The sequence below is a fragment of the Octopus sinensis genome, linkage group LG15, assembly GCF_006345805.1.
Source record: "Octopus sinensis linkage group LG15, ASM634580v1, whole genome shotgun sequence".
Taxonomy (NCBI): Eukaryota; Metazoa; Mollusca; class Cephalopoda; order Octopoda; family Octopodidae; genus Octopus; species Octopus sinensis.
In genome coordinates, this window is record NC_043011.1 from 13,949,530 (window position 1) to 13,974,346 (window position 24,817).

Below are 24,817 nucleotides of genomic sequence, written 5' to 3' on the forward strand. Positions count from 1 at the left end.
GTGGAGTGGAATCATTGATTAAATTAACAGAGGAATTAGGCTTCCTATGACAACGTACTGGAGCAATGCATATGATCACACTGGAAACAGATCCAGTTAAATACTCTGATGGTTTGCTAGTTGTTGATAACTTCTATAACTTACATTGGACAGATATGTGTCCTCATCTTCTGTTACCACGTTTCGGCTGATTTACTCTCCAGCCTTCATCAGGCGTCCTGGTAGAATTTTGAACCCAACCCTGGATTCTCACTCCTAAGGTATCTTTTTTATGTTATTTATTCAAGGCACTGCTTGGTATTGAACTTGGAATCTTGGGGTTAGTAGCCTGTGTTCTTAACCATTACGCTATATGCCCATATAGCATAATGAAGAGCATGGGCTACTAACCAAGATTCTGAGTTCAATTCCAGGCAGTGCCTTGAATAAATAATATCAGCAAAAAAAAAAAAAACCTTAGGAACGAGAACCCAGGGTTAGGTTCAAAATTCTACCAGGACACCTGATGGAAGCTGGCAAATAAATCTGCCAAAACCTTGTATCAACAAACAAGATGAGGATACATCCATCCAATGTAAATAATGTATAGAATTCCTCAACTCTAAAATATAGAACAACTATTACCCAAGAAACATAATTAGTAGGGGAGGTGGTTGTTGTGTAACCAGGATAAGAGCAGGTTTGAAAAAGTTAAGAGAGCCATTACCAATGTTGGCATCAAGTGTTTTATTCCTTAGAGTTAAGGGCAGATTGTGTTAGAATTGCAATGTAGCATGGTAACAAGATAAGGGCTTTGAATTCAGGTAATTTATGAAGACTAGAAAGAAAAGTTTGTATGCTACAAATGATGTTCAGTGTTAGTGTGCTTGAAAACCTGAGTAGAAAGAAGAAAAACTCTTTAACCCTTAAACCTGGCATATCTGGCTAAAAGTATTCTGCCTGTTTTATGTTCAAACTGGCCAAATCTGGTCTCTCACACCAACCCTACAATATCGTTTTAAAAATTAACAGCTACCTCATCAAAATCTCATAGCTACAAGATAATGCATGATTAGTTCAAAACAATGTGGATGAAGAAGCATTCATTTTGGCAGAATAATGCGAACACTAAAGGGTTAAGCAGAATTAGGTGTAAGAGAGGAGACTGCATTGGTTCAGGCAATTGGAGAATGACTGCTGCATACAAAAAAGCAGATCACTTCAAATTGATGGCACCTGTTGGTAGAATAATTTTAAATAGCTACAACTACAAAAGGCTTTAAAATGATGGACTGAAATTTGAAAGTAACTAAATGAGTATTAGAATAGTTATTAAGAAACAGTGTTTGCAGCAAGACATGTAGGTATGTGTCAATTCTCACAAGCTAGCTGTAATCCTAATGCTGTGTAATTTGTTGTTGTTCCTTTTTGAGCTATGCCTGGCTCATAAGGGCCGGTTTCCTGGTGTATAGGTTCTCCACCTGGACAGGATGCCGGTCCATCGCAGGTGAGCTGCAAGATGCAGGAGGAAAGAGTGAAAGAAAGTTGTGGCGAAAGAGTCAGCAGAGTTCGCCATTACCTTCTGCCGGAGCTGCGTGGAGCTTAGGTGTTTCGCTCATAAACACACACATCACCCGGTCTGAGATTTGAACCCGCGGTCCCTCGACCACGAGTTCGCTGCTCTAACCACTAGGCCATGTGCCTCCACTGCTGTGTAATTTGAATACTTCTGTAATTAAAAGACAAGTAGTGGCTCGGTATGAATGAAATGATAAACAATGTAAAAAAAAAATAAGGAATAAAATAAAAACAAATCCAATATAATGTTTAAAGATGCTCGGAGCTATATAAAACTTTCTATTATTATTATTATTATTATTATTTACATAATAAAGACAGTTTATCACAATTGCAAATAGAGTGAAATACTCAATGTCAATAGTCTTGGGAAAATTACATGAGAATATTTCATATTGGAAAAAAAAAAAAAAGAAGTAGCTTTTTGGTGATAGATTTTAACAAGTGAGTTTCAAAATAACAGCACAATATCAACAATCTAATGTGGTTGCACATTGTAAATAAAAGAATTGTGACTACTTGTTATCACCAGCCACCACAAAGAGTAACACCAAACACGGAAACATGTTGCAGTCATTCGTTCACAGTTTAAAGATTTGTTTTTATAGCAAGAAGGAAGACAGATCAAATTTGTTTTGGGTTTTTTTTTCTCTCCTTTGTTTGATTTTTCTGCAATCGTGGGTCCTTCAAAATTAGAGATAATGTTTTTTTCCAGAAATTAAACAAATTGACCATACTCCAATTTAGTGAGTGATAAGGATTTTTGATTTAAAAAAAAAAATTACATTTTAAGTTTCAGTTCCTGGAACACAAAAATTGCAGTAGCTTTTGTGTAAGAGTCAACTCCTTGGAAATATTTCTAATTCACACCCAGTCGCATGATAAAATGAATTCCCATTAAGTCTGAGACCATTAAAAAAAAAAAAAAAAAAAAAAAAGGAAATCAAGACAAAATGAATCCATTTGAACACCGAATGATTGTTTTTACATTAGAAACACGTTTCTCGTTATCTCATTATCAGTATCAACATAATTTTAATACGACTAGATAAAAGCAATTCTTGGTAAAAGATTTCGTGTGATGTTTGATGTAGGAAGTGGTAGAAAACTTAAATATTTCAATTCAGTTTTGCTTCGTTAGAGATGGTCCCATCAAGAATGAAATTTTAATGTAAACTTTATCCCATGAATATAGAAAAGGTCAACAGTGTTTGAAGAAAATGAGAACAATGCTGAAGAGAGGATTAGATGTGTTGTACAGCCTCTCAAAAACAGGTTTTGATAGATAAGACTTTGAAAAATACTTGTAGCTGATAGTAAATAATTGAAGAAAAAAATCTCTGAAACACTTTGTATATTTAAAATATTTTGTTGAAGACCTGGAAGATTTGGTTATAAGTATAACTTTACCTTATACACTTTAATAAAGCAAGTTTTTTTTTCTTTTTGTTGGCTCAGAACTTAATGGTTATACAGGACGGACTTGTAACCCTAGAAACAGAATTACCAACACACACTTTAAGCTGATAATATAAACCCAATACTTTCATATTTAAAGTGTTCATATTCCACAATGATTTATAAAGTAGTTGGTAAGTCTAAAAGAAAGGGTTCATCCTTAAATATCAAATTTATTATGGCTTGAATGTACACCACTAAACATTCTTTAGGTAGTTTATCCCCTGCTCATATATAATATGAAATCAATCCTTATTTCGCCATCATCGTAATACTTCATCAGTAAAAAGCATTTTCCATGATTCACTCACCAAATAATTCTATTTGATTATTGATTTCTTGGAAAGAAAATGTTCTCTGTCAAGTATGCCCCAGTCAATTACATTGACTCCAGTGCTCAACTGGTATTTATTTTATCAACCCTGGAAGGATGAAAAGCAAAGTTAATCTTGGTGGAATTTGAACTCAGAACATAAAGCCAGGAGAAATGTTGCTAAGCATGTTGTCTGGCACTAACAATTCTGTCTTAATTTAGTGGGATACTTAAAGTTTGCATTAAGATTTCTTGGGGTGGGGAACAGAGAAATATACTTTTAGTAAGTAACTGTAGTTAATATAGTAACTCTGTCAATATAGAAGTTACTTTTAAATTTAAACTTTTCAATTGTAGAATTTAAGCTGTGCAAAATGACCCTATTTTTGCATACTGAGTTCTCTTGAAATCTGCCATATACCCTGCCTTTAATAAAATTGCTGTGAGCTCAACTAGATTTATTTAAAATTGAAATTTATCCATTATTAAATAATTGTTTGACTGAGATGGTGGAAACTTTTTCACTCATATTCTCAGATCTTGTTTGAAAGAACAAGACAAAAGTAACATGACAAATCACTGATAAAATGATCTGGTAAGAATAAATGTTATGAGTAAAGAGCAGAAGCAAATCCAAACATTGAAGCATTAATGCAGCAAGGCTAAATTAAGAACGGTTTCTCATATTAGCAATAGGACCCTACAGATGAGATGACAGTATAGCAATATAATAGCACATGTTAAATAAGAGGGGCTGGGATGAAAGGCAAATTTGACCACAGTTAGATAAAGACATTGTTGATAATGATTTGAATTTTTGTTACTAAGTAGCAAAATTATTAGCCATCAAAACAATAAAGATTAAGATTTTGGATTCACTTGTGCCATACACAATGCAATAATGCAGGATAAATGTATTTTGTATGTCAGAAAAATGAAGTGTTGTGTTAACTGTCTCTGGTACAACTTAACTAAATATAGCTTTTTGCTGCGGAAATACGTAAAGGTAATTCCACCGTAGGTCAACAGCTGGGATTATGTCTAATTTTCTCTGAATATTAAATTTCTTTTGTAGCACTTCCAATCTACTGCTATCTATTACGACAATACTTATAAGGTTTCCCCTTATTTATGACTAATACTTTATGGAAGTTTACTAAAATAGTAATTGAGCAGAAGAAACCAATTAACAGAATTACGTTAATCAGTTCCGTCAATGAAACAGTTACTCCAACTTCAAATATAAGCAAACGCAATTTGTATAGTTACGTAATCCAAACCTGTTCTTCACACACAGAACAACCATAACCCATCTCTTTTTATTTTAGCCAACTGCAAGCATTCTTCACACTGAAGATAAAACTCTTTATGAAAGAGTAACTACACTGGCACTGAAGCAAAAACTGGATGTGTATATATATATATAGGTTGGGAAGGGTTATTTAAAATAAATTATTAGGCTTTGCTTTCATACTACTCTCAAAATAAAGGAGAAATACTGGGTTTTTTTTTTTTTTAACTTAAAAAATTCCTCTCACTAAGTTTTGAAACATGATCTGAATTCCTCTGGGACCATTCCTTTCAAACTGGGTACTCACAAAACTGAAAATAATGTGTGAATTTCTAAAGTTAAAACTTTAACAATTAGAAAAACCATAATGAAAAGAACAGAAGGAAACTGAAAGTATGATTGTTTTCTGCTTCTTTTGAAATAATACTGATGTCCATACTCTTGTCGGAACGGTGAGTGTCGCTTGTGGCAGCAGGTGTTGTGGTCTTGCTGAGGAGTAAGTCTAGGACAGCACAGTTTTCTCTCGGAGTGTTTGATGCTCTTAAAGTGTGTAGTTCAGATGACAAGCTGTCACCAAACAGTTATTCAGCTTGGTTTCTCTTTATCTTCTTTCTTCATGAGCATATTGTAGCAAGTATTACACACCAGAACAGTCTCGGTTTGAGCTGAAGGAGCTGAAATTAAAAACAGAGAAATCATTTTATATATAATTATCCTACATTAACTGTTCAATTGATTGATTAATTACTGAACTTTTATGGTTCTAAGAAGTCATGCAATGGGAGAATTAACACTTTGTTATTTAATCTAGATGCTTTGAACATCTCTGAATGTTAGGGCTGACGGAGGAAGTAGGGGAGATATAGTTTTAAAATCAATAAATTGCTAAGTGAAGCTTTGTCTAATAAGCAATCCTCAAATATAATAAAACGTGTGTGTGTATGTACACACACACACACAGCTGTAGTTGTTATAGGATTTAATTTATATTTTTAATGACATCATTTGTTGCTGTACAATTTTTTCACATTTATACCAACATCCACAGAATCTGGTCTGATCTTACCCCTACCCGTCACCACCAGAAGCTACATCTGAAATTACACATGCCTACTGTCCAGGCAACATTATATATATCAAATGATTTTACTAAAAGGTGCTGCCTATAGAAGCTGCCCTCATCCGTGACTACTAGTTATTCTGGCTCAAAGTATTTCTTTTCTGTTTTTTGAAGCTCATCATCTGTTAGAAGCAGTTCACAGATGTACTGTTTCGTTAACACATCCCTTCTACTCTGACCATAATGGACCCTGCTGCGCTGAACTAGCAAGCTGGATACTTCTATGCAGACTCACCTTATGTGCCTGCTTTCCTTCTCTTGTCCCCTTTGAAAATAATTGAAACTGAGTATCAGCTGCCTCAAACCTCACCAGTCTGTGAGTACCTACAAAGGTTATGAATGGTTGTTCCTTCTCAAGCCATGCCTGGCTCATAAGGGCCGGTTTCCCGGTTTCTTGGCGTAATAGGTTCCCCACCTGGACGGGACGCCGGTCCGTCGCAGATGAGCTGCAAGATGCAGGAGGAAAGAGTGAGAGAAAGTTGTGGCGAAAGAGTCAGCAGGAGTTTGCCATTACCTTCTGCAGGAGCTGCATGGAGCTTAGGTGTTTCGCTCATAAATATAAAAAAAAAATGCCCGGTCTGAGATTCGAACCTGCGATCCCTCGACTGCGAGTGCGCTACTCTAACCACTAGGCCATGTGCCTCCACACAAAGGTTATGAATGCTGCTCCGCTTCCTTAAAGTAGCGAAAAGCCAGAAGAGACAGTTGGGCTAGAATATAAAGGCTCTCCTGGAGTGATGTACGTAGAAAATCCTATCTAGAAAAATATGCTGTCATTAATGGATTAAGTAACTTGCTACACTGAAATGTGCATTGACTGAATGCCTTTGTGTAAGATTTATAATAATAATGAAATTATTGTATACAGTGCTCAGGTGCACCACAACTTGTCAAAAGTGCGTATAAAGTATATGCAGTAATGTACAAATGTCTGGAAAGTGAACAGTGTATGAGTCAGATACATGCTTGTGTGTGTATGGAGGGGAGAAAATCAGGTGTAGTGTTGGCGAATCTCAGGAAGCATGGAAGTTCTGAAGGATGCAGTGCTCCAACAACTAACAACTGATGCTGGCAGTCTGTTCCATGCTTCAGCAACTCTTAGTGTGAAAAAATGTTTCCGAAAGTCATGGGAGCTGTGCTGTTTTCTGACTTTGTAAACATGTCCACGGGTGTTAGACAGGTGGAGCTTGCCAGGAAGATGCACAGCGATGAGACAATTAATTGCCTTCTGAACAGAAGATTGAAGTGAGAAAGACAGTTTTTTTTCTTTTGTTTTTTTTGAGAAGTGTTATGTTGATAAAGTGAGTGGGAAAGTGAACTAAATTATGTATAAAATAATTATTTGATTCCTCAATCAATAGATCAGTCAGTTTACCAGGATATTAAAGGATGCTGATATATCAGTATGTCATATATATTTCTTTGCTGCCCACAAGGGGCTAAACACAGCGGGGACAAACAAGGGCAGGCAAATGGATTAAGTCGATTACATCGACCCCAGTGCGTAACTGGTACTTAATTTATTGACCCCAACAGGATGAAAGGCAAAGTCGACCTCTGCGGAATTTGAACTCACAACGTAAAGGCAGACGAAATACCTATTTCTTCACTACCCACAAGGGGCTAAACATAGAGGGGACAAACAAGGACAGACAAACGGATTAAGTCGATTACATCGACCCCAGTGCGTAACTGGTACTTAATTTATCGACCCCGAAAGGATGAAAGGCAAAGTCGACCTCGGCGGAATTTGAACCCAGAATGTAACGGCAAACGAAATACGGCTACGCATTTCGCCCAGCATGCTAACGATTCTGCCAGCTCGCTGCTTTTCAGTATGTCATATAACTAAGGAGGTAACTGGAAAAAAATTCACCAACCTGTGGCTCCAAATAAGGACTTGGGTACTTTTTGAGCACAACATTTAGCGCAGAAGTGGTTACCACAGTGACGACAGTAGTACTGGAAATGAACGAAAGTAGAAATCTATTAGTTTGAAACAGACAAGACAGAGTAAATATTGAGTGTGTGATTAAGTGTAAACATTCATTTCACTGAATTATAAACAAGTAACAGTAGACTGTTGAAAATTAGGAGCCAATGTTTCAGTGAATACTGTGTGTTTGGATAATTGCATGTATTGAAGCAGGCAGGCATGTGGCGTAGTGGTTAGGGCATTTGGCTGATGATCGTAAGGTTGTGAGTTCAAATACTGGCAGCACATTGTGTCCTTGGGCAAGATACTTTATTTTATGTTGCTTCAGTCTACTCAGTCGGCAAAAATGAATTGTACCTGTATTTCAAAGGGCCAGCCTTGTCACATTCTGTGCCATGCTGAATCTCCCTGAGAACTACGTTAAGGGTACACATGTCAGCCACTTGCACATTAATTTCTTGAGCAGGCTGTTCTGTTGATCAGATTAACAGAAACCTTTGTCATTGTAACCGATGGAGTGTCAGTCGAGGTGTGAGATTTTAATTTATATTGCAAGAGTCATACATTTCCAATGGGACAATTAATGTTCACTGCATTTCTAATCAATCCACATCAATGGAAATTGTAGTTGTGATACCAGTGCCATGTAAGAGAACCATCCGAACGTGGCCATTGCCAGCGCCGCCCCGATTGGCCTCCATGCCGGTGGCACGTGAAAAGCACCATCTGATCGTGGCCGTTTGCCAGCCTCGTCTGGCACCTGTGCCGGTGGTACGTAAGAAGCACCCACTACACTCACGGAGTGGTTGGCGTTAGGAAGGGCATCCAGCTGTAGAAACATTGCCAGATCAGAATGGGCCTGGTGCAGCCTTCTGGCTTCCCAGAACTATGTCCAACCCATGCTAGCATGGAAAGCGGACGTTAAACGATGATGATGATGATGATGAGAGAATATATCTGGGACTTGCTCAAATTTGTTCAAAGAGAACAAGTTTCTCACATTTATATTCTTTGCAAATACACAGTCAAAGATAAACATACAAGGTTGGTGCCTTGAGAAAATGCATTCAACCCACACACTGGATGCATTGGTTGATGTTAGGAAGAAAATCCAGCCCAAAAAACAGACATTTCACAAGACATGGCCCTCCAAGCTGTTGGAACCTATCAAATCACCCAACCCAAAAGAGCATAGAAAGTAGATGCAACATGATAATCTAAATGAAGATACCATATAAACGCGTGTATGTGTATTTGCTTGTGATGTTTCAACATGTCTTCATGTTGACATATATTAAGAAAAAGTTGTTATGCTTGTTTACATGTCTTCTAAACAACAGATCCCATAGCTCAACAATGACACTGTGTTAAGAAGAGCTGTGGTATAAAGATAACTTGCAAGAAAAACAATTAAGTTGTCCGCATGAAGAGTATCCAGTCATACACTACTGCCTTAGTAAGTCTCACTGAATGCATGGCAACTGATATATCTAAATTTATTTTGAAATTTAATTGCTTGAGGAGACCTATTGAGTCAAGTACATCAACATCGAAATAAATATCAAATAGAAATAGTAGTTGTGATACCTGTGCCAGTGGCACGTAAAAAGCACCATCCAAACGTGGCCGATGCCAGCGCTGCCTTGACTGGCTTCTGTGCTGGTAGCACGCAAAAAGCACCATCCAAACGTGGCCAATGCCAGCGCTGCCTTGACTGGCTTCTGTGCCAGTGGCACGTAAAAAGCACCATCCAAACGTGGCCGATGCCAGCGCTGCCTTGACTGGCTTCTGTGCCGGTAGCACGCAAAAAGCACCATTTGAACATGGCTGATGCCAGCGCTGCCTTGACTGGCTTCTGTGCCGGTAGCATGCAAAAAGCACCATCCAAACGTGGCCGATGCCAGCGCTGCCTTGACTGGCTTCTGTGCCAGTCACACATAAAAAGCACCAACCGATTGTGGCCGCTGCCAGCCTCCCACGTAAAAAGCACCCACTACACTCATGGAGTGGTTGGCATTAGGAAGGGCATCCAGCTGTAGAAACACTGCCAGATCAGACTGGAGCCTGGTGCAGCCTCCTGGCTTCCCAGACCCCGATGATGATGATGAATTAGATTTTTGAGAAACATAATACTTACTCTTCTTTTCAGAATGGAAGAAAATGAAACGTTACAAGCATTACAGGCACCTGTAATAAACAAAGTGTGAGATGATAGGGGTGTCTGGGAAAACTTTACTCTTTTCACTACTACCCTCTCTCGCAACAACAAATCTGTTCCTCTTGTCATACTTTAATTTCCCACAACACTGCATCTAAAGACACCACACACACACACACACACACACTCTTTCTTTCTTTCTCTCTCTTCCTTATTCTTCCTCTTTGTCAGGAATGAGACAATTCTTTAACCCTTTAGTATTCAGATTTTCTGTCAAACGTAAAGCTTATTTATTCACATTGTCTTAAATTAATTAGGCATCACCTCATAGTTTTGAGAGTTCATTAATGTGATTGTTGCATTTTCAGAATGACATTGTAGGGTAGGTGTGAGAGATCAGATCTGGCTGGTTCAAACATAAAATAGACAAAATATTTAAGCTGGATGCGGCCGGTTTAAATGTTAAAGGGTTAGTCTTACAAAGTTACAAGGTGATGTTAGTTGTACCGTTGTCACAGAAAAAGGACCCATTACATTCTGTAAACTGGTCAGTGACTTGAGCAGAGACAATCTCTTTAGTAGTTGTATTATGTAATAATGTACCCAGAAAAACAATCTCTACCAAATTCAGATGTTTCAACAAGACATGGTCCTCCAGCTCTTTGCATCCTGTCAAACTGTCCAGCCCATGCTATGGTAAGCATTAGTAAGTATACTGATTATGATGGAGATTATATGTAAGGGTTGCAGACCAAAAGATCTCACTATTTACATTGAATGACAAACGACACATAAAATATATCTTACCACTTGCAATATATTGTCGGCGTTTCTTCAGCTCCATCAAACGTGCCACCATTCCAGGTTTGGTAGGCAAAGGCTCATGGCGATTTTCTGCATAACCGACTGAATCACAATTCACAAAGTCAAACTCTCCCTAGAATGAAAAATATTGAGAGATTAAAGATACGAAAAAGAAAAAAAAACGTCAACTGATTGGCAAAGGAGTGGCTGTGTGGTAAGAAGCTTGCTTCCCAACCACATGGTTCCAGGTTCAGTCCCACTACAGGGCACCTTGAGCAAGTACCTTCTACTATAGCCTTAGGCTAACCAAGACCTTGTGAGAGGATTTGGTAGACAGAAACTGAAAGAAGCCTGTTGTATATGTGTGTGTGTGTGTGTGTGCATATGTCTGTGTTTGTCCTCCCTCCATTGCTTGACAACTGATGTTGGTGTGTTTACATCCCTGTAACTTAGCTGTTCACCAAAAGAGACCGACAGAATAAGTACTAGGCTTACAAAGAATAAGTCCAAGGGTTGAATAGTTTGACTAAGGGTGGTGCTCCAGTATGGCTGCAGTCAAATGACTGAAACGAGTAAAAGAATAAAAGAAAGAACGATTCTAAAGAAGTCTGTAGAGAAGCTATGTACACAATATGATTCCATTCACATCTAGAATGTTTTATAGGTATATTAAACCAACCCTAAAACATGACTGGTTCTGTATTTTCTTGAGCCTGGAAAGAGCAGGGGCAAAGTTGACATAGTCAGTATTTGAATCCTGAATGTAAAGGGCCGTAACCAAATACCACAGGAATTTTGTTTAAGGCTTCAACAATTCTTTAATTAATCTTTAAATATAATTAGTTTCTACAAAATGGTTTGCCATACTGTTAAAGGGCTGACAGCTTAATACCTTACAAATAGTAATCAAGCATAGACAAAATACCTCAGTATAAATACTGCACTAAAACATGCATATTGCAACATAACCAAGATGAATATCTTGGTTACAAGATGAATAACTCAGAGCACCTTTTCAAACTCCACCTGTCTAACACCCGTGGACATGTTTACAAAGTCAGAAAACAGCACAGCTCCCATGACTTTCGGAAACATTTTTTCATGCTAAGAGTTGCTGAAGCATGGAACAGACTGCCAGCATCAGTTGTTAGTTGTCGGAGCACTGCATCCTTCAGAACTTCCATGCTTTCTGAGATTCACCAACACTACACCTGATTTTCTCCCCTCCATACACACGCAAGCATGTATCTGACTCTTACACTGTTCACTTTTCAGACATTTGTACACTACTGTATATGCTTTATATGCACCTTTGACAAGTTGTGGTGCACCTGAGCACTGTATACAATAATTTCATTATTATTATTATTATTTAAAATGATTGCTGTTAAAATATAATCTATCAACAGCTGTTCTGTTTTCTCATTGCTGCAATAGGTTGGACAAATACCTATGTGTGGGCAGGCAGGTAGGTGCATACATGCATGTATGCATACATACACTTAACACTTTCATAACTTACATTTAATTCATTCCAATATTTTCTTAGACAATATAATCTTAGCTAGAAGAAAAATGAGGTTAGCAAATTTAAATCTACTTTAAATATATATTTCTTTATTGCCCACAAGGGTTAACATAGAGGGGACAAACAAGGACAGACAAAGGGATTAAGTCGATTACATCGACCCCAGTACGAAACTGGTACTTAATTTATCGACCCCGAAAGGATGAAAGGCAAAGTCGACCATGGCGGAATTTGAACTCAGAACGTAACGACAGACGAAATACCACTAAGCATTTCGCCCAGCGCGAAATCTACTTTAAATATAACAACCTGTTATGGAGAAAATGGGTAGCATTAGAGTAAATTTGCTTTCAAATTTCATAATTGCATCATCATAACAGTTAATATCAATGTTAACATGAAAGCAGAAGATCATAAAGAATTTTCCACTCCATTTTATAGTTACAGAGCAATAGCACACCATTCGAGTGTGATCGTTACCGCATTGCCTTACCAGCACTTGTGTTGGTGGCACGTGAAACATTCGAGCGAGGACGTCGCGAGTGCAGGTGGCACGTAAAAAGCACCATTTGGACGTGGCCGTTGCCAGTATCACCAAACTGGCCCTCGTGTCGGTGGCACGTAAAAGCACCCACTACACTCTTGGAGTGGTTGGCGTCAGAAAGGGCATCCAGCTGTATAAACTCTGCCAGATCAGATTGGAGTCTGGTTCGCCAGGCCTCAGTCAAATCGTCCAACCCATGCTAGCATGGAAAGTGGACGTTAAATGATGATGATGATGAGTAGTCTTGAAGGGGGTCAGATCTCCAAATTAATCGATTTTAGTTGACTAGCTTCAATCAATTTTGATCAAGTATAGGGTGAGACAAGTCTACAAGCTCAGCATACCAGGTTCAGACTACACTGACATATAGCTCTGTCAAAGTGCTAAAAGGCTGATCTGTCATGAATTGACTCCAGAAACCATATTATCCACTGTCTCTTTGTTACTACTTTTACCATTATCTTTCACTTGTTTCAGTCTTTAGACTGTGACCATGCTGGGGCACTGCCTTGAAGAACTTTTAGTTGAATGAATCAACTTCCGTATTTATTTTTTCTTTTGAAGCCTGGTACTTATTCTATTGGTCTCTTTTTGCTGAACTGCTAAGCTACAAAGACGTCAATACACCAACACCGGTTGTCAAGCCGCGTTGGTGTCATGGGGAGACAAACAGACACAAAGACACACACACATAGATATATAAGTATATAGGATGGGCTTCTTTCAGTTTACCAAATACACAAGGCTTTGATCGGCCTGAAGCTGTAGTAGAAGACACTTGCTCAAGGTGCCATGCAGTGGGACTGAACCCCAAACCATGTGGTTAAAAACCAAGCTTCTTACCACAGAACCACACCTATGCCTTTTGGAAATAATTACTTTACAGCTTAATGCTTTCTCAAGTAAACGATGTACGGCTGGTTTGTATTTTCTATCCATACAGACTACAGTCTTCAATTAGAGGGCTCACACTTTCTATGGTTATTTAAAACCGTCCAAGGGTGGTCGTGCACATCTTTACATTTCCCAAAGCCATTAGAAAATCAATAGAAGTGACTTCTTTGTGAATTTTCTATCCAAAACCCAATCAAAATGCCCGAAACTTGATACGCCAATTGAATGCCAGCTAGCTCTATGTGATTGGTCAGAGATTTGGACAGTACTCGCGTGCATGTGTGCATGCACGCAGCTGTATATGCATGCACTACCACAATGACCCGGCGTTGCCAGGTCATAGTGCTAGTTATTCATTCTTTCTTGTAACTCAATTTATAACTTACATCCGAGGTAGAAATTTCTTCCTTCTCTGGGGATTCTTCATTTTCACCTTTTTTGGAATTCACCTGAAAAACAGAAAACAATTGCTAAATAGAGACTACAAACTGTAAATCAATAAAATACTTCAAATTTTGGCACAAGGCCAGCAATTTCACAGTTGGGGAGAGTTAATTACATCAGCCCCAGTGTTCAGCTGGTACTTATTTTATTGCCCCCGAAAGGACGAAAGGCAAAGTTAACCTCAGGAGAATTTGAACTCAGAATGTAAAGACAGATGAAATGCCGCTAAGCATTTTGCTCTGTGTGCTAACGATTCTACAGACTCGCCACCTTCCTTAAATCAATAAAATATTGAAAACCACCATCAGAACTAGAAATACAAGTCAATTTTATTTTCAACATGGAAGAGTTGGTGCAACACAAAAGTGGGTATTTTACAAATTCAGTAATTTTTACAGCAGGCCTTAGATATCTTTAATTACTGTAACAGGAAGTGAAAATTATCAGTTAAGGCAGATTAAGGTGTGTGACTTTATGTCTTACTCAAAGGCACAACACAAAGGCTGTATTAAAGGTTTAGTTTGGACACACATAAATACACAAGTACATATATGTAAAGGAAGAACTGGCTTGATCTGTGCACACACGTAAATTTACACACATATAATACCTTGAGCATAATCCTATGAACCCAGAAAATTTAAAACAGAGGGTTACCCACTTGCAAACAAATGTGGTAATATGTAACATTATTGACCGAGGTTACCGTGGTCTTTTCCATAGGCTTTTCTTTCCCCAGATAAACCTTATCTGCTTCCCCCTTTACATCTTTCCCTTTTACGATCTTTCTTTTTCTTTTTCTTTCCCTTTTGATCGAAAACCTACCCCACTTTTTTTTTCTTCTCTCCCCAAAAAAGAAAAGCTCTACTTTGTAATCTGTCCCGTCTGTGTGCAGCCCTGTGTGGCTAATAAAGAAACATATAAAGGACGAAGGGGGATATTAAAGAAACCTGAATTCAAGTTTCATTTCATTTTATATTAATATAATTAGTTTTTGTTTCTATGTTTGGCATATCAATTGTCCTTGGTTATACACACAGCCTTAATAATCCATTAGCATAATTATACAGCTATTTTTGTATAGTTATTTTATTGTTTTTAGATTATCTTATATATCAAGATTTATTATCTCATTCTTTGTTACATTGTTGTTTAAGCAAGGACACATTCAACCTGATATATTTCTCACATACACCACATGTGTATATTTAGAATTAGATTCCCTTCAGCTACACAAAAACTTGAAACATGTTTGTGTTCTCAGCAATTTCTCTCACATTAATTTGTCATATTTACATATCAAAGCGTTATGCCAGAGTTACGCTTAACATTTTTATAATTTTATTGTTCTCAAAATTAAGCAGCATTGTCTTTATTATTTATAACATTATGTCAATTTGTTTTTGAATGACCTGTAGTCCGAAATGCTAATTTCAATTCAGACAGTATATCACTTATAAAAAGGGAAAATATAAACCAAGGCTATAACTGACTATAACATGTGCACACATACACATGAATTCACACATACATCACACACACAATACACATACATACATGGGTGTATATACACACACGTACACACACATATGCACATACATACACATACTTCAAACTGGCAGTCAAACACCCTTCTACTAACCATTCCTCTACACACATGTGGAGAGACACACAACTACACAAAAGACCACCACTCCTGTTACCGTACTGCTGAATCCTTCCTGCATTAAGAAACACAAAGGTCACTCACAGATACACACATAAGCAGCCAAAACCAGACACATACACGTGCTATTACAAACACATACACATACCCTCTTCTCTTACACTCTCCTGTCTTAGAAAGAACTTTTTCTTCACCCATTCCCTTCCAGTCATTTCAAAATGTAACCACATGTGAATTGTTGGCGATTTTCTTCTGCCGTCTTCCTTTCTATTAGACTTTCCTCTGTTTCTGAAGAAGAGCGTTGCTCAAAACGTTAAACCATCTTTCTTTACTTCCCTGAGCGTCTGCTAATACTTGACATGTACCACATCCTCACGTTTTTTTTTGTTTGTTCTTATTTTTTTTATTTACTATATATATATATATATATATAAAACTCATGCTAGCATGGAGAACGGACATTAAACGATGATGATGATGATATATATTAGAAGGTTTGGAGATGATGTACATGTATTTTATATTAGAAGAAATTAGGTACTCAGAAATTCGGATGGTTTTATATTTACATATTTATTTGTATGTTACATGTTTTTATACATCATATATATATATATATATATATATATATATATATCAAACAGCTTTCAAAGTTTCTTCAGTTTTAATAAAATAGTATACATCATCATCATCACCATTTAATGTTTGCTTTTCATACTAGAATGGATTGGATGGTCTGACAAGAACCAGTGAGTAAGAGAACAACACCAAATTCCAATACCTGCTTTGGCATGGTTTCTACAGGTAGATACCCCTCTTAATGCCAACCCAGAGTGTTCTGGGTGCTTTTTGCATGGCACCAGCACTAGTGAGGTCACCAAGTAAGCTGCAACACAAAACCCCACCAAGTGAGGAGGGGCACTGAGCAAAGTGGCTTTATGCCAGATGATGAGAGGTTAAAGTATGATAGAGAGACAGGAATGGGTATCTTGTCATAGGGTGATATACAAGGGGTACCCTAACGTTAACCGGAAACATTCTCTGTGGGGAAAAGCCCGTTGTAGTTCAGTCTTTCGCTGCTAGGAGCCACTTGATGCAACCCTCAGGCATCAGTCTGCTGACTGGTGTCATTAGGTGATGTCGTACTGCCATGCAGTGTGCCTTTGTTTTGCAGCGCTTCTCCTCTGTTCACTGAATTTTGCAATGGCTGAAACGAAGGGACAGCATACTTCCATGAAATTCTGTTGGGGAAAACAGCGGCCAAAACAGTTGTCATACCTCAAACAGCTTATAAGGATGCTGCCATGAGCAAAACACAAGTTTATGAGTGGTTTTCACACTTTAGGAATGGTCACTTGTTCCTTGAAGACCAACCTCATTCAGGACAACTGTTGATCTCCCAAATTCAATTCAATTCAATTTTTATTGGCTCAAAAAGCAAAAGCAAGGCCATGTAGGGGGACAGGGAGGGTGGTCATACAAAGAGTTCAGGCCATTTCTGGTCAAGAGAGACTTTGAACCAAGCTGTCATCGGCATCTTCACTATCTCGTCCGGCAGCTTACTCCACGGATCCGCAACCCAGACAGAGAAAGCCCCTCTCCTTCGATTGAGATGAAATCATCGTAGATAGAGCTTTTCGGAGTGACCGAAATGAAAAGATCATGAAAATTCATGAACTGATCTTGGAGGACCATCACCAAACAATTGACAAACTTGTTGATAAAACTGGTGTGCCCTGGAGCTTCTGCCAATGAACTTTGAGTGAGGAGTTGCAAATGAAAAGAGTTGCAGCAAAATTCGTGTGTCACTTGTTCATGGAAGATCAAAAGCAGTTACAACTGAATGCATGTCCTGAACTGAAAGAACAGTTGGAAGTTGATCCGAACCTTTTTCCAAAAGTCATCACTAGTGATGAAAGCTACTGCTACGGAATATGCAGATGTGGAAAAGGTAAAGGAAAAAAAAGGACAGAAGTGTTAAAAGGCATCACTTCGCAAGAGTTCTAGCACTGCTTCAGATGGTGGGAAACGCACCTGTACCGATGCATTGCTTCAGATGAAGAATATTTTAAACAGAGTGAATAAAATAATATTGCAAAATTCCAGTTTCTTTATATGGTTATGCCAGGTGGAAAAGAAAGATGGTAAAGACGTATCAAGACACACTTTCAAGTTAAAGGAATGTGAATAAGAGAACCCTAACCCAAAGAGGAAGGTGCATGGCTCAGTGGTTGAACAATTAAATTAATATTTATTCTTAGTAGGACAGTGAGCTGACAGAATCTTTAGGACGCTGGGAAAAATACTTAGCAGCATTTTGTCCATCTTTGCGTTCGGCATTAAAATTCCATTGAAGCTAACTTTGTCTTTCATCCTTTTGGGGTCAATAAAATGACAACTAGTTGAGCACTGGGGTTGATGTAGTCAACTTAACCCCTCCTCGAAATTGCTGGCCTTGTGCCAAAATTTGAAGCCAATATATATTTAGTGTTTTATTTTCAACCATGTGGGTTCAGATTCAGTCCCACTGCGTAACACCTTGGGTAAGTTTTCTACTATAGTTCTGAGCTGACTGAAGCCTTGTGCATGGATTTAGTAGGTGGAAACTAAAAGCTTGTGTATAAATATATATGGATATCTGTGAATGACTGTTTCCATCTCCTTGTCCTTGACATCACATGATATTTTATATACAAATGTCACAATCACACAATTAGTGTCCCTTGTTTCCAGTCTTCTGTGAAATCATGTCCAGCCTTGGGAAATATTATCTTGCTTGGAAACAGGAGATGGCTGTTATATCCAGCCATATAAAATGTGCCCCAATGAATTTTCTATATGACTCATGCAAGAATGGAAAAGTGGATGTAAAACAATGATGATGATGCAATTTATCATACAGTGAGTAAAGAAACTATTTTCAGTGTTAGCTGGCCCAATTGTTACCACACTGGGCAAAATGCATAGTGCGATTTCATCCTCTATACATTTTGAGTTCAAATCCTGCAAAAGTCAACTTTGCCTTTCATCCTTTTTGGGTCAATAAAATAGTACCAGTTGAACACTGGGGTTGATGTAATCTACTTAATCCCTCCCCTGAAATTGCTAGCCTTGTGCCCAAAATTGAAACTAATATTCTCTCTCCTTGATGGCAATGTTTTAGCAACAGTGTTTCCTTGTTAACTTGGGTTGGATCAGTTTTCAGAATAGTAGATCACTGCCCCATTTTAATTTTGTGCCATTTTATCAACGGGGTTCAATAATGACAGATATTCTCCCGATTCACAAAGGTTTTTCTCTGGCATAGAAACCTTTCACACTCGGTACATACCACTTGTCAATTCAAATTCTGGCTTTTACACTAGAATCTCCATCATCGTTTTACAAGTACAACAGAATGGTAAGAGACAATATAGTCTTGGGAACAAGTAGAATCAACATGGTTATTAAAAAATCATGGAGGCTGATTTATTCTTAACACATGAACTGTGGGTAAATTAGGAAGTAATTTATCTGTATCATCATCATCATTTAACATCCGTTTTTCCATGCTGGCATGGATTGGACGGTTTGACTGAGAATTAGTAAGGTGGGGAGCTGCATCAAGTTCCAAGTATGGTTTCTACGGCTGGATGCCTTCCTAATGCCAACCACTCCTAGAGTGTAATGGGTGCTTTTTATGTGCCAGTTACGTGACACGGGCATTGGCCACAACTATGATCTCACTTGGCTTGATAGGTCTTCTTAAGCATGGTATTTCGCGAAAGGTCTTGGTCACTTGTCACTGCCTCTGTGAGGCCCAACATTCGAATGGTGCTTTTTATGTGCCACTGGCATGGGTGCCAGTCACACAGCACTGGCACTGGCCCCGACTATCATTTCACATGGCTTGACAGGTCTTCTCAAGCACAAAATATCGTCCAACATCCAAGGGGTACTTTTTACATGCCAATTACATGGTATGGTGTCTGCAATTAGTGATTAAGTTTCTCACCTGTTCAGTTTGACCATTAGAATCCATTTCTGGTACTTTTGGATCACTTGAGGGATTTTCAACTTCTAATTCATTTTCATCTTTCCATTTTGCCATAAAAAATTGAGATTTTTTAGAAATATCTGAAACCACAAATACCAATAAGATAGTATAAACTTTATAGGAATTATTTGAAATATGATGAAATAGCTTTTATAGCATAGACTAATTAGTTTGGTCTAATTAGCTAGCAAATTAGACTAAACTTTACCTACAGGAAGAGACATGATCAGATTAAAACTAATATATCTAGAGTGGAGAGTAACATTGAAGAGCCAGTACTTAGTCTCATAGAATGGTAAAGATGAAAATAAACCTTTTCCTAGATAGGATATCAATCTAACATAGCTAACAGTTCCTGCTGCCTATTTCCAACACTGAGGCAATGTGGATTAAAATGTTTTGTTCAGACACACACTAAACGTAGTCCAATAGCTGATCCATATGGCCCTCTCATCTCTGAGGTTGCAGATGACTCTATAATTGATAATCATGTATAGAGTTGTACAGAGACTCATTAATTAACATAGACGCATGCAGTTTGGTTTGGAATGCTGATGATATAGAGATATTCTTCAGAACAGCTGAAGAAATACATAATTCAGTAGGGATATTAGAGATAGAAAAAAAAACTATGACCGCAAGGTAAATATTGATTCATTACTTTAAGAATGAGATGGATATTGGTGCTTACAAAGGTAAATGCAAAAATAAAGAGAATCTAACTTACATTTTAACATTTCTTCATGACCTAAGAAAAACCAATTGAAGAAAAGGATAAAATTCCAGCGAGCTGGAAACATGGTGAGGAAGATCAAAAAGGAACAGATTTCTATGTGGAATCTGTAAGAGAAAAGCAAGGAAAACATAATCAACGATATTAATGATAGCATGGGTTCAGAACAGAAATAAAAAACATACAAGAAATTATCTCTGAATATTAACTGGAAAACAGACATTGAAAAGCAATTCTTTTTCCTGACTCTCATACGTAGGTCCTTAAATTTTAGACATTATATTTCAACATTGGATTGTGGAAGATATTTTTCATGTATAGGATCACTTCATGAGTAACCAGCTGAGCCAAAAATTAGAGAGGGTAGCTATTATTCACAAATATAAACTGGGAAGTAATTGGAGTTCTGTGGTTAAGTGGGATTTGAACTTATGACATAATGGAAAACAAAATTGTGGGTTAATGCAAGATAAACTTAACGAGATAATTTTATCAACACTTTTAATTTACTTTGTTAAAATCTGTGTACAAGACAGATTTTCCCCAAACCAGACGTTACTGACTTGAAAGGAAGGACATATTCATTAATGTAAGTCTAAAGTACAAATGCCTGAAAAAGGAATGGGATGGTCATGGCAGGAACAGCTTTGATAAAAATCTGGTTAATCAGTGTAAATTTAAACAGCAGCTAATTAGTGTAGAAAATGTCACCTAGGATCAGCCATGCAGGAGTTACTGGTTCAGAGAGCTGTCAGTTGTGATAAATATATAGTGCAAGAGTGGTTGTTGTTTTAGAGAGGTGTTTGTGAGAATGAATATATAGCACCACAGCAGTTTAAGTAGCAGGATTGAAGAGATATTGCTATACAGTGGTCACTGGTTTAGAGAGTTGGGTGGGAGAATGAGAAAATATATTGCCATATAGTGGTTGCTGTGGAGGCACATGGCCTAGTGGTTAGAGCAGCGGACTCGCAGTCGAGGGATCGCAGGTTCGAATCTCAGACCGGGTGATGTGTGTGTTTATGAGCGCAAACACCTAAGCTCCACGCGGCTCCGACAGAAGATAATAGCGAACTTCTGCTGATTCTTTCGCCACAACTTTCTCTCACTCTTTCCTCCTGCATCTTGCAGCTCACCTGCGATGGACTGCTGTCCCGTCCAGGTGGAGAACCTATACGCCAAGAAACCAGGAAACCAGCCCTTGTGAGCTAGGCATGGCTCGAAAAGGAACAAACAAACAATAAAATATAGTGGTTGCTGGTTTAGAGACCTAGGTGTGGGAATCAGAATATATGGCAAGTGCTTTGCTGTTCAACTTAATTTTATATGTTCAAAGGTTGTTGTGGCAGCCTGGGTAGTGACAGTCAATGTAAATCAAGTCTAGGAAAAATATTTCAAATGTTTGGGAGTAATTAAAGATGGTAGTCACCCCCAACTCACCAAGAACATTGGGTATATTTGTATTTGTTTGGATCAGAGGAATAAGATCAGGTTACCGATGTGCTTAAGTGTTTGTGGATGGCTAGTTTTATAGGTTGGAGCAGACTGCAATAAACCATGTTCCATACACATCTGTGTGTGCATGCATATTAATGTGGAAAGTGCTATTCGCCCTTTATAAATGAGATATAGACAGTAGGAAGGGTAGTAAAATTATTAACCATCTTACCAATTAACCAATTATTAACCATCTTACAAACAATAACTTTGAGCACCTTTTCAAACTCCACCTGTCTAACACCCGTGGACATGTTTACAAAGTCAGAAAACAGCACAGCTCCCATGACTTTCGGAAACATTTTTTCACACTAAGAGTTGCTGAAGCATGGAACAGACTGCCGGCATCAGTTGTTAGTTGTCGGAGCACTGTATCTTTCAAAACTTCCATGCTTCCTGAGATTTGCCAACATTACACCTGATTTTCTCCCCTCCATACACACGCAAGCATGTATCTGACTCATACACTGTTCGCTTTCCAGACATTTGTACATTACTGCATATACTTTATATGCACTTTTTGACAAGTTGTGGTGCACCTGAGCACTGTATACAATAATTTCATTATTATAGTATAGTTTATAATGGAGTGTGGTATGAGTCTAAGAGAGTAAAACATGTTAACGATGCGTAGGTTAAAGTGAATGGATAATAAGAGATGTACAAAATTAAAATCAGTTTTCTGTGCTTTATATAATAAAAACCTGATATTCTGTAAAAGAGTCAGCCAATCAATGTTTTCACATGTTTGAGAGTCAGGATGAAATCTGTTGGTGGATATTTTATATTAAAGCTGTGTTGTGTTTGTTAAAAGAGTTTAATAATAATACGGTCATGTAGAAGTTAAAATCAATGTATGATATGTGTGAGAAAGAGAGACTTGGTGTTCTAAGTAAGCTAGCAAAGAGACTTTAACATAGTTCCTAAACCTCCCAATTTGGCAGCTATGTTAGCACGCCGGGTGAAATGCGTAGCCGTATTTCATCTGCCGTTACGTTCTGAGCTCAAATTCCGCCGAGGTCGACTTTGCCTTTCATCCTTTCAGGGTCGATAAATTAAGTACCAGTTATGCACTGGGGTCGATATAATTGACTTAATACTTTGTCCTTGTTTGTCCCCTCTATGTTTAGCCCCTTATATGTTGTTTTCAGTGATGTTTCTACAACCTGAAAAAAAAAACAGGACAGAAAGAGTGATCCCAAATTCTTGGTTTTAGTTGCCAAGTGTGATCAGTAGAACTATAACGTAAAATTGATAGTATATATAATGTTACAGTACAGCGTGTATAGTGCTATATAGTACAGAGGGTGTAGTGTTATATAGAACAGAGTGTATAATGTTATATAGAACGGCGTGTATAATGCTATATAGTACAGAATGTGTAATGTTATATAGAACAGAGTGTATAAAGTTATATAGAACAGCGTGTATAATGCTATATAGTACAGAATGTGTAATGTTATATAGAACAGAGTGTATAATGTTATATAGAACAGAGTGTATAATGTTATATAGAACAGAGTGTATAATGTTATATAGAACAGAGTGTATAATGTTATATAGAACAGAGTGTATAATGTTATATAGAACAGAGTACATAATGTTATATAGAACAGAGTACATAATGTTATATAGAACAGAGTACATAATGTTATATAGAACAGAGTGTATAATGTTATATAGAACAGAGTGTATAATGTTATATAGAACAGAGTGTATAATGTTATATAGAACAGAATGTACAATGTTGTATAGAACAGAGTATGTAATGTTATTTAGAACAGCGTATATAATGTTATATAGAACAGTGTGTATAATATTACAATAGAGCTAAAATTCCAGCATATTGTGTATAATGTTGCAGTATAGTGTGTATAATCTGAATTAAGTGTATTATACCACTGCATGGTGTATTATATAGTATGTACACATTGTTACAATAGTACATATATAATGAAAAAATGTGTATACTGTTTGTGGCGTTATGAGCCAAGCTGTGTTGTAGGGAAGGATCGGAAGTGGGGGAGGAGGCATGTCCTGTCGGAAGTGGGGCATGTGGGGACAGTAAAGTGTGAGGGGTCAGTCGGTGGTCAACAGTGCATCAGAGCAGACATGTTAGATTGTACGGTGAGGGATAGTGCATGTGGACGTTGAGTGAACCTTGCAGATCGAGACAGAGTGCATGTGGACATTGAAAGTGACCCTTTTTCCAAACCGACAGGTAAGACAACTGCAATTCTCTCTTCGCTTCCATCTTTTTCTTCTGTAGTGATGCTACTGTGGAAGTTTCAGCGCGTATGCGAGGATTGGATTTCTTCCGGTAGGCTGCCGGAAGTTCCCACATGCGCATGCGCAGGAACTGCAACCTGAAAGCGTCCCCGTTAAAATCGACCTTTTTTGGAAGAGTAGCCCTAACAAGCGGACGTGGCTAAGACTTCTCTCAGGGAAAACCCTACGCACAGAGAAGCTCTCTCTTCGAAGCAGGAATGAACACCGTATCTTCTTGGCTCACCCGAGTGAACATTTGTAAACAGTCTTGTGGACTTGGCTGCCGGTTCGCCCATAAGAAATATATATGTATATATTTTACCTGTGAACCGGAAGAACAAACTACTATTTATTGTTATTGAAGATGGCTGGATTTTGGTTCCTTTTCTTCGACTAATGAATGTGACAAGATAAGACCACCCCTCCAGTGTTCCTGAACTCTCATCTTGTTACACTTCCTTTACATCACACTGTTACAATATGGCATGACATATGTTTTAATAAGCTAATGAAGTTTTTACATAGTCACATGACCAGCTATAAATAGCAGCCAAATTTTTCTCAAATCAC

At 37.9% G+C, this 24,817-nt stretch overlaps 1 protein-coding gene across 6 annotated transcripts in view; it reads right to left on the reverse strand.

Moving 5' to 3' along the window:
- Positions 1-2,142: 2,142 nt before the first annotated feature.
- The window catches only part of LOC115219800 (protrudin), a 95,253-nt gene continuing 72,578 nt past the window's right edge, over positions 2,143-24,817 (reverse strand). For all 6 annotated transcript variants that reach the window (XM_029790069.2, XM_029790071.2, XM_029790070.2 and 3 more), the window contains exons 6-12: positions 20,477-20,589; positions 19,708-19,829; positions 13,990-14,052; positions 10,641-10,770; positions 9,813-9,862; positions 7,620-7,701; positions 2,143-5,293 (exon numbers count right to left, since the gene is read on the reverse strand). In XM_029790069.2, the coding sequence (XP_029645929.1) occupies positions 5,205-5,293; positions 7,620-7,701; positions 9,813-9,862; positions 10,641-10,770; positions 13,990-14,052; positions 19,708-19,829; positions 20,477-20,589 (649 nt within the window). In that variant the 3' untranslated portion in view covers positions 2,143-5,204. The remainder of the gene's footprint in view (positions 5,294-7,619; positions 7,702-9,812; positions 9,863-10,640; positions 10,771-13,989; positions 14,053-19,707; positions 19,830-20,476; positions 20,590-24,817) is intronic.